At 42.2% G+C, this 11,247-nt stretch overlaps 1 protein-coding gene across 3 annotated transcripts; it reads left to right on the top strand.

Annotated features, from left to right (window-relative positions):
• Positions 1-1,325: 1,325 nt before the first annotated feature.
• Positions 1,326-7,021, top strand: LOC106566432 (uncharacterized). 3 transcript variants are annotated; one of them, XM_045689800.1, is made up of 4 exons: positions 1,326-1,580; positions 1,793-1,901; positions 2,013-2,234; positions 2,334-7,021. In XM_045689800.1, exon 4 carries the CDS (start codon positions 2,889-2,891, stop codon positions 4,044-4,046), a length of 1,158 nt encoding a protein of 385 aa, XP_045545756.1. In that variant the 5' UTR covers positions 1,326-1,580; positions 1,793-1,901; positions 2,013-2,234; positions 2,334-2,888; the 3' UTR covers positions 4,047-7,021. The 3 variants fall into 3 exon arrangements, with proteins under 3 accessions (XP_045545756.1, XP_013983200.2, XP_045545757.1); XM_014127725.2 differs by having other exon boundaries at positions 1,773-1,901; XM_045689801.1 differs by having other exon boundaries at positions 1,405-1,580; positions 1,773-1,901.
• The last annotated feature ends 4,226 nt before the right edge of the window (positions 7,022-11,247 follow it).

Below are 11,247 nucleotides of genomic sequence, written 5' to 3'. Positions count from 1 at the left end.
ATTGAACAGGCCCTGAGTGGTACAGCCGTCCCAGGTTATGCTATGGAAGAGAGTGTGGAGGGTTGCTATGATTTACAAGCCATCAGGATCTCTTCAATGGCTTATAGCCCCGACTCCAAAGTGACAATTTTAGCATGTGAACAATTTGATAGTACAAATGCTACCAAGTCTGTAAATTCATATGTATTATCGAAAGCCTGCAAGGATGTGAATTTTTGTATGCCTGTGTTTAGCTTTAAATGGAGGGATTACCCTATATTCATAACCCTGATGAATAAGCTGGACAATCTTTTCAAAAATCGTGAACAATTACGTCGATGGCCGCTTCTATCCTTAAGACACACGGGCGAGAGTCTACAGGCCAGACGTAAGATATATCCCTGGGGTGAAAACTTACCGAGTCTTGACGCTGGGGAGTTGGACACAGACGGAGGTTGGGGTTCAGTGACAACCCTATAGCCGGGCCCGTTATCCGTAAGAAAGGAACAGTAAAAATGTATTGTATTAATTATGCAAAGGTCTGTACTAAATATTAAGAATTAAATAAATGGTTTTAAAGCTACCCCTTAACGAACGGGAATCTGTCATTTATTCAAACGTTGTTTATACATAAAAAACATTAATGCGTGTTACAATATTGCACAAGCTGTTTTTAAAAAGGTCTGTACTAAATATTATGAATTAAATAAAATGGTTTTAAAGTTGTATCTCACCTTTAAAGTTAGGGGCTATGCATTTTCGATCCATCCCCAGGCAGCGCTTGAGAAAAAAAGGAATTCCGGAAAGACGTGTGCGTGCGCAGGGGGGTGTGTGCGTGTGAGGGAGGGTAATTGTGTGTGTGTGTTTCAAAACAAAAAAAAGGGGGGTGTGTGTCTCTGCATGGGGGGCTTTTGAAACCAGAATAAGTGTGTGTGTGTGTACGTTTGTTTAGGACTGGCACGTGCGCAGGGGGGGGTGTGCGTGTGAGGGTGGGTAATTGTGTGTGTGTGTGGGTGTGTCTCTGCATGGGGGGGTGCTTTTGAAACCAGAAAAGGTGTGTGTAAGTTTGTTTAGGATTGCCGGCTTCTCTTCAATTGGTCTGGGCACTTTCCATTTTATTACCCCCCCAAGCCCTTTCAAATACGTATTTATCTCACCTTCAAACATGTGGGGGCTAAAAAAGTGAAAAAGCCCAGGTATAAGACATCAGGTCTAGACGAACTCCTAATGTTTAAAACATATGTTATTTTCTAATCAGCGCATATACTAACGGTCCCCCACCCCGGGATATAAATTTACAACGGACACCCCAACGCTGTGCTATGAAGCATAAAGTGCAATATCGGCAGACCGAATATGTCGAGACACCCGCCTGTGGTTTTGGGTCTCTAGACATTCGAGTACTTTATATGGCCCTTTTTTTGCATACAGGATGACGCCCGAAAAAACGGCACCCCCGCTCTGTAAACTCATTGCAGGATAGTGAAGCCAGACGTTAAGACATCCTATAGAGCACCTCGAAAAGACTCCGGGCCAACAGACATAAGAGTTATCAGGCCAACAGATAATCTCGGAATCGGTCCTAATGGAGCTTTCTGAAGGTGAGTTAGTGAAAATAATATATTAGATTTGGAGAGGTATTTTCAGGGAATTGTATGGATATTAAAAATGTGATATCACTATTCTAAAACTGATGGACAATGATTTTAAGGTAATATGTCAAATGCCCGTATTCTCATATTTTTAAAATGTGTATATTTCGTATATATGTTAATATTATCTAACGTCTGTAGGCTCGCAATCCTTTACGCAGATGCTCCGTGGGCTAGATGATTTGGAACCGAATTTGTCAGAGAGGGATTCTCAGAATCAAACTGCGTGCAGCGCCGAAAGCAGCCAGTCTCCGTCACACTATTGTATACGTAAGTTCAATAGTAAAAAAAAAATAATAATAAAAAAATCCCTAAGAAAATGTATACATTAAAAACAAAAAGTGTGAACCCTATATTAAAAGCTATTTTTTGTGTTTACAGTGGACAGACCCAAAAGAAGGATCACGGGTGCTTCGTGTACTCTGAACGAGGACATCGATGCTATTCTGCCTTTCTGTTCGAACGGGTTTACCCTAACACCACCCAGGAACCAAGCGGCATATTTCCGCCCCAAACAGGGCACAACATCCGCGCAAGTGCATTGCGAAGAATCTCCCAGGCCCAAAAAGTTACTTCTTCAAGAAACGGCCCGACACGGACATGGTATGAAGCCCTTATGTTATTAGTAATACAGAGTTTATTATAATTTATACATTTTTATGATTGAAAATGCTAAAACAATGACAAATAATGTTTTTACAGACTCCTCCCCGGCGTATAACGGCGCAGAAGACCATACACACCGAGAACCCGCGGAGGATTTCGGAGCGCCTGACATTCACAATAAAACAAGGAAAACTGATGATTTCAACGTTTTAAATGACATTTCACAGGTAGACGACTGGCTATTCTGTAACGCAGCCAATCTTCTTGATTCCTCCAATTCTTATGTAGAAACACCCAAACCTGAAATAGACCACGCGGAGTTTATCAAGGCCGTTTCAAAGGCTCTAAAATCCAGAAATATCTTGCTACACCAACGAATGGTTGATTTACTCGAGCGGCAATACAGTCAGGATCTATCCTTCTGGCATAGAACAATGCCCCGGTTGTTAAAACGCGAATACCGGCGCTAAAACCAGTTACCGAAATGGACGTGCCTATAATTGAGACAGTTGAAAGCCTTTTGGCGAAAATACCCCCCGATCTACTAGCTTTAATTGAACGGATGAACGAGGGTGGGGTATCAGACATAATTCCGATAGACGAAAATCTATTTTCCCAATTCCCGCCGACCTAATTGAAATAATTAAACATATGAACGAGTCAGGAACAACATATGAAAACCAATTATCTCAAATCCCGCCAGCCCTAGTTTTTTTAATAAACCAGATGAACGAGAGCCTGAGATCTTCTACACCAGACCCTCCAAGCAGCCCTCTATTAATGCCCCTTTCAGAAGAGTCTGAAACGGAATATGATGTTTTTGAGGAATTGGAAAATTGTCTAATAAATCAGGAGGGAGATGGTCTTGATAGAAGTGTCAGGGTTGTGTACAGAAATAAATTCAGCAATACAGAGATTAGACAGTTTTTCAATTTCACATGGGTGAATCAAAATCTCGATTATGCTGTTTTTTACTTGATGATTTTGGATACTCTGAACGAACTGTTAGAGAGGGCAAGAGATTATGGCGAACCTCGTGATGTCTTACAGTTGGAAATTTGTGGAGATAGCATGCAAAACACTGTATCTCTTATTTTACCCAATGGTGAAGCAGATCTTGAACAATTTATAGCCCTGCTGGAACGACTTGTTCAATCAAATTTATCCATCATAGCCGATAGGTCGCTGGAGCTTGTTGTGCAAATAATACGGCAACCCCTGGGTGGTGGGGGGCAGAGAAGGAAGCTAGATAGCCTAATGCAATCAGAAATCATAAACAATAAAAGGGCATGCCTCATAAACGTTCACAATCACGGTAATAAGCTATGCTTTGCAATAGGCCTAGCACATTTACTAAACCCAGGATGTACGGATCTAGAGGCGTTGCAAAAGGCTAGAGAGCTTCAAAATGCTGTCGGTCTGGGTATACAGGATGCTGTCGCATTCTCTGACATCGTCAAATTTGAAAACTTTCTGAACATCAAGATTGTGGTTTTGTACCACAGTAGAGCTAATGCTTCTCTCTTGAAATTCCAAAACAACCCCCAACCTCATCCTCAGATCCTGTACTTTTATGTGCAAAACGACCATTACTATGCAGTTACCAATATCGGAGCGTTTGTAGGCGCCCCATATGTGTGTACAGCCTGTCATACCGGCTACACCCGAAAGGGTGGCCACTCGTGCCGTTATAACTGTTCCGTATGTCTGGATGAAAAAATGAACGATGCAGCCCTTAAACCTGACACCCTGTGCCGATTGTCACAGGACATGCCGTTCGGCCTACTGTTACGAAAAACACAAAATTGAAACATGGCACCCCAAGGCCTGTAAATCTGTAAGCAGTTGTGATATTAACAGGAAATGTCCAAAATGTCAATGCAATTACAACCTAAAAATAGACAGCCCTAAACCTCATGTGTGTGGAATCATTCATTGCCCAATCTGTAAAGGGCCTTTGAAAAGCAGAGACTCTGAAGTTGTTCAAGATGTTCCCCACGAGTGTTATATTCAACCCTTGGCTGAAGATGAACATTCAGAGAAAGACGTTTTTTATGATTTTGAGACTAATCAACAATCAGGGGTTCATTTGCCTATTTTTGTATCTACCATGACTTTCAAGGGGGATAAGTGGTCAGCTGAGGGACCCAATTGTGCACTCCTCTTTCTAAAACACTTCAGAAAACCCCAGTACAGAAACTTTACGTTTATAGCGCACAATTCTAGAGCATATGATTCGTACCTTCTTTTGAACCCTCTGATACAGCAAGGCGTTGCGCCCAGTGTCATAGCTCAAGGTAGTAAAATCTTGTGTTTTGTAGACCCCGCTTTCAAACAGAGATACATTGACAGTTTAAGCTTCTTACCCATGAGATTGTCTCAAATGCCTGAGGCCTTGGGTTTTGAGAACTCTCTGAAAGGTTGGTTTCCCCATTTTTTTACATCTGAGGAGAATTTACACTATATAGGATCTTATCCGAGACCTGAAATGTACGGTTGTGATCAAATGTCTCCCAAAGAGTGAGAGAGATTCATGACATGGTACGAGACAGTATGTCACAGCACTTTTGATTTCCACAAAGAGATGGAGTCATACTGTGACAACGACGTGGTTATCCTTCGCGAGGGGTGCCTCAGATTCAGAGCAGAGGTCATCAAAGATGCAGGCATTGACCCCTGGAGTTGTACAACTATTGCATCGGCATGCATGAAAACCTATCATACACACTTTCTACCTCCTGCATCTATAGCTATCCCCTCGCCTGACAACTACCGACGCCAATTTAAGTCATACTCTAGTGGCTCCATTCAGTGGTTGGAGTACTTGGCCCAGGATAAAGACATTTTTATTCAACATGCTTTGAATAGGGGTGAGAAGGTGTTTGGGCCTTATCATGTAGATGGATACACACAGATTGACGGTGTTGAGACTGTGTTTGAGTACAACGGTTGTTTCTTCCACGGGTGTAAATCTTGCTTTGAGCCACAGGCCCTGTGTGTCCTAACCCAAAAGACTTTTGGTGAAATGTACCTAGAGTTTCAAGACAAATGTGAATCTTTACAGGCTACTTATGGTTTGAAAGTGAATGTTATGTGGGAGCATGAGTGGACCGCACTCAAAAAGTCTGATCCTCATGTTCGAGCTTTCCTTTCCAGCTTTGACACACCCGAACCCTTGGAGCCACGACAGGCCCTGTATGGAGGCCGTACCAATGCTTTGACCTTGCGGTATGTAGCGCAACCAGACGAGACAATAGGTTATGTAGATTTTACATCTCTTTATCCTCATGTAATGAGTTCCTCATGCTATCCTATGGGGCATCCTGAAATTATTCACCGCGACTTTGACTTACCCCAAAACTATTTTGGTCTGATCAAAGCAACGGTCTACCCACCTAGGGGTTTGTTTATACCAGTGTTGCCTTACAAGGGACCTCAAGGAAAACTTTTCTTTCCCCTATGTCGCACTTGCAGTGAAAACAACAACCAGGAAAAGCCTTGTGATCCCTCAGATCAGGAAAGAGCCCTTACAGCTGTCTGGTTACACCTGAATTCACAAAGGCTCTAGAGAAGGGGTATCGTGTGGCCAAAATCTTTGAAGTGTGGAACTTTTCCAGGAAATCAGACACTCTTTTTAAAGAGTACATCAAGACCTTCTTGAGATGCAAGCAGATGACTTCAGGCTATCCTTCATCGGTCACAGATCAAGAGAGCAAAGACAAGTACATTCGAGACTATCACGACAGAGAAGGCATTCTTCTTGACCCTGACAGAATAGAGGTCAACAAGATCAAACGAAATGTGTCGAAATTGTACTTAAACTCGCTTTGGGGGAAGCTTTCGCAGAGATGCAATATGCTAACAACGACGATCATTAGACCCCGAAGAATTTTTGGAATTTGTTTTTTCGGACCAATACGAAATTTCACATTTTTCATTCTTGAGTCAAGACATTGCCCTGGTGCAATGGAGACGTAACACAAAGTGGGTTCTACCCCCAGGTAATGTAAATGTGTTTCTTGCAGCATTTACCACGGCCTATGGCCGACTTGAATTGTACGCCCTCATGGAGCAGCTTCAGAGGAGGGTTCTTTACCACGACACAGACTCTGTGGTCTATGTAAGCAAACAGGGTGACTGGAGCCCCCCGCTTAGCAACTATCTGGGTGGTTTAACGAGTGAACTCAAAGATGGCGACCATATCACAGAATAGTCCTCCTGTGGGCCCAAAAGCTATGCTTTTAGGACTAAAGACAATCACGTGGTGTTGAAAGCCAAAGGCGTGACTCAAAACTACGAAAATTCCCCGCGTGTAAACTTGGAATCAATCACACGCTTGGTCGAGGGGTTCATAAACGATCGGAATAGTGACTTGGAGATTTTGAGCTCCTACAAAAAAATTGTTAGGGATAAAAAGGGCTTCCATCTCAGGAATGCCCCACTTAGTAAAAGATTCAGGGTAGTCTATGACAAGAGAATGCTTTTACCTAACGGGACCACACTGCCCTTTGGCTACTGACTTATGCTACAAGCCCCAGTGTGTCTTAAAGCTTAAGATATAATGGCTGCTGTAGAAGGTTTTGACCCCCGGTTGCAACTACCATTTTCGGCCTTAATCGCAGGCCCCTCCAACAGTGGTAAAACTTGTTTTGTAAAAAGTATTTTAGAGAATTCTGAACATGTGTTATCTCAGAAGCCTGACAATATTGTGTGGTGTTATTCATGTTATCAACCTATGTATGATGAATTGTTGAAGAAAATAAAAATCAAGTTTGTTGAAGGAATACCTGAATCCCTGTCTGATGATGAACTTTTACCTCCACATAAAAACAATCTGCTGGTTTTGGACGATATGCTATATGCAGGTAGCGAACATTCTGAAATTGCACGAGCATTTACCCAATATACTCATCATAGAAACCTGTCTGTGCTTTACTTGGTGCAAAATGTGTTTCACCAAGGTAAAAACAGCCGTACCATCAGTTTGAACGCCAATTACATGGTTTTGTTCAAAAATCCTAGAGACAAACTACAAATTAACACTCTAGCTCAGCAGATGTACCCGGGAAGGAAATCCTACTTTATGGATAGCTATGAGGACGCTACCAAAGAGCCATTTTCTTATTTAATCGTGGATTTAAAAGCAAATACTCCAGAACACCTGAGGCTCCGAACAGGCCTGTTCCCGTGGGAGTGGCCGGCGGTGTACATTCCTAAAAAGTAACCGCTATGTCTCTGCGTTTAAAAAGAAACCTGCCCCTCTTGAGAAGCCTAGTTGGGGCTACAGCTAAAGAACGGAAGGCCATTTTGGATCACTGTTCTTCAGATCTCATATTATCCCTATGTGAGATTGCTTTGAATCTTCTCAAAGGGCGCATTCCACTCACCCTGACCCAATTAAAAAAATTAAAGAGACAAAAAACCGCGATCAAACTCTTTGCCAATAAAAGAGCCAGTCTTCGAAAGAAAAGACATAGCCTACAACAGTCTGGGGGTTTTCTTCTGCCGTTGCTAACTATAGCAGTACCCTTCATCACCAGCCTTATTGCTGCCAGGCGTGGGGGTTGAACACAGAGTGTGATGGCAAATAAAATGTACTTGGTGCCTCAACAAGAGTTGGATAGACTTAAAAAACAAATGCAGGGTCCTGAAAATATCAGACAAACAGCGGAAAATGATTTGGATACGGCCATGAAGGATGTTTTGAACTGAAAAGGATTGAACCCCTATGATAAGGTTAAAAAATACACAAACCTCTTGCAAAGGTATTTGACCTTGGTAAAACAAGGTGAGAGAGATACCAACCATTTAACGCTTTCCCTACCTGAACCTTTAAAAGATGACGCGCTTAGAGAGTGCCATCCCCCGGTAATGCCTGTACCTGCGATCTTACCGGCTGAAGATCATATGCCTGTTGAAGATAATGTTATGCATGACATGTTGACACATGTTCCTGCTAGATACATTATGAACAAGCTAAAAGACTCAAAGGGGACCGCTACTTGGAATGACAAAGGAGAGTTTATCCTTCAGGGCTCTGTTGTCAAGGGTTCACATATGTTTGACTTGCTTAAAAGTACCACGACAGCCCACAAGGTTGCTGATGACAGAAGACCACCAGGGTGGCCTCAGTTTCTTAAGGCCCTGGCAATCCTCAACATTCCCCTCTCGGGGGTACCTAACCATAAGCTTCGTCAACAGATTCAAGCTTTAAAACAAAACCCTTCACCGAGCTACAGCACCCCTAAAGATGTCCCAACAAACCCTCCCCCCTATGAAGGGGATGATGATGACTCATTTAGCCCCATGAACGCCTCCGGACCTTTTCCTAATCCCGATCTCTCGGGGTGGTTAGACTTTTGAAGGAATTTTGAATGACTTTTGAATGAATTTTGAATGACTTTTGAACGACTATGATTCAATTCAATAAAGTTTTATTAGAAAAATTAAGCAATTGAACATTTGTGGCATTCTTGAAACATTTGACGTGAGCATACGCCTTGATTACACGGTCTTAAAGGACACATATTTGAACACTTTTGATATTTTCTAACAAAACAATCTACGACGCTATCATTACTTCTTAAATCATCATTATAAAGAGACATAACATCTTCAAAAGAAACTCCACGGGCTCTTTGGCACAGGTAGAATACACAGTGTTGACCACATTTAGTGGAAAGGTTATCTTGCACTTGTTTGATGCTGTAGTAGATCTTTGATCCGTTTTTGGTAAAAAAATCTTTAATAGATTTGGGAAAATGTGAGAAACCGTAGGAATCAAAAAAAGTTGATTTTTCTTCCTCCTTCATCTTCTAGTGTCACAGCTAGCCAGTGTTCACCTGGCATGTGTTTAGGATGGGTATTGACAATAAACATGGCCGGCCGCTCAGGCCATTTCTCAATAGGTAATTCATCACAAGCCCACACTCCATAAAATTGTTTTCCAATCAAGCGGGTCATGAGCCCTTCCAACTCTTGGGTATTCATGTCTTTGCTCAACAGTCCTTAATAATAATCCACTAAGACCTGTCTTCGGGCATTCACTTCCAATATTGAATCAGAGCACACATAAACAATCATGCTAACTGTACAGGCTAAAGGTGTACGGAAACGCATTTCCAGCCTGAGGTTGCCTTGGGACACCACAGACAGATTTCCTGAGGTGTCATCATCAGGGGATAAATTGAAAGCATACAATGTGTAACCCTCTGCAAAATCATTTCTGTCAATAGGTAAAGAGAGATCTTTTAGATGCCTCCCGGTAGCCAGGAATAGATTGTAAAATTCTCGCACAGATATGTTGTTATTAAATTGCGGTTGGAAAGCCTTAGCAGGGACCTGACGTCCGTCCTGACAGAGAGCTACATACTCTACATTGAAGTGTTGAAAATTAAATGGGTTTTTATGTAAGCTGCCCGTATTAGAGGCGTGATCAACCAAACCTATAACCACATAGCGGGGTAAAGGGCCTAGAAAAAGGTTTTCCTGACTGCAGATTCTACTGCCCATAGGTATGCTAAAGGTTTTCATGGTAATTCTTTGGAGAGGGTATAGGGCATTTCCTTTCATCAAAGCCTGTGTGTGACCCAGACGAACTGCCGGAGATACAGACACTTTTTTAATAAAAAGCGTTGCTCCCAACACTTTTAAACTAAAGTCCCCGTCTTGGGCAGACATCAGACAAAACTCATCCTTGGCCATGGTTAATTTGAGTCTTAAATCAACCGAATTTAAGAGTAAACATCCTTGAAAGAAAATGTCAGAGTGTATAGGCCCTAGCAGATGAAACTCTCGAGATTCGACACAGTAGCGAGCGCGTGCCTCCAGTCCTTTGTTTGCACCGGTGGAAGGGTCTATCGATTCCATAGAGACTCCTGCAGTATCCTTGCTAAACAGCCCGGCGCTGAATTGTGTCTTGAGAGTGTCTTCGGAGTAGTTGAGTAAACACTCCATGATGGCCCTATAGGGGTATGTGGCACTGCTTTGACTGATTAGACGTTCACCCAAAGTCACATCCACTTGGGAGAAGATGGTGGCCAAGGGGTAATTAATGAGACTCACTTTGGCATCTTTTGCAATATTAGTACCATCTCTTTTGGTCACTTTTAGATGTAAATGCACCAAGGTGTTGTTGAGGTCCAGATAGTTGTGGCCTGGTATGAAAAATTCTATAGGACCGTTGTCAGTAATGGCAGAGAGTGGGGCTATCTCCACATAACTGTACCTATCTATTGAATGTTGGGTTAAGGGGGCCGTGAAAAGATCGAGCTCAGTCTTTATAGCTTCAGAGGACATGCGGTGTAAAAGAGCCATGTTTCTTGGTTCTTTTAGAAAATACTTCCGAGTATTCTTTTTGTCGTTTTAGGTCCAGACCTCCTCACTTTACCACGTCTTTGACTTACTGAGTTTCTTTTAACGGTTAACCTCTGCTTTTTAGGGGCAGGCCTGCGCCTTATACCTGGAGGTCTCTTTTTTGGTCTTCGAGACAACATCATAAGCCCCGAGCCTTCTTGATGCTCGGCATCTGGTGACGCCCTTCGGTTCATAGCATTGGCTACAACCTCACTTACTATATTTTTAGCCGCTGATTTTAAATGCGGTTTGGCTATGCTGAGGCCTCTCTTCATAAACGGTAAAACCATCCTAAAGAGGTTACGAAATATACCGCCTATCCCCGAACCGTACATGGTCGGGGATCCATGATAGCCGGGTAACCCATTACCCACTTGATCAACATAGTATGAGACGTAGCGGTTAGGGTCGAGATGGTGGTTTTGTTCCATAACCATTTTTTATTTATTTTGTATTATGTTTATAAATTTAAAAAAAAAAACGATATAAAAATTATAATATATAATACTAATAAGATATTATATATGTAGAGAGGCTTTGGAGGGCCTAAAGTGGAGTTTTACAATCGTTTTACCATAAGTAAATTCGATGTTTTTGTTCTGATCCGTTTTAAGCTCAACCAGAATGTTCTCAATATATTTCTTGTTTACAGATA

This window comes from Salmo salar, chromosome ssa11 (assembly GCF_905237065.1).
Source record: "Salmo salar chromosome ssa11, Ssal_v3.1, whole genome shotgun sequence".
NCBI classification, from domain to species: Eukaryota; Metazoa; Chordata; class Actinopteri; order Salmoniformes; family Salmonidae; genus Salmo; species Salmo salar.
Note: the sequence above shows the minus strand (reverse complement) of the source record. Positions and strands in the feature narration are given on the sequence as shown.

Bases quoted from the DNA above. Each gene is read 5' to 3' on its own strand.
- LOC106566432 (XM_045689800.1), top strand. From the start codon at position 2,889: ATGAACGAGTCAGGAACAACATATGAAAACCAATTATCTCAAATCCCG.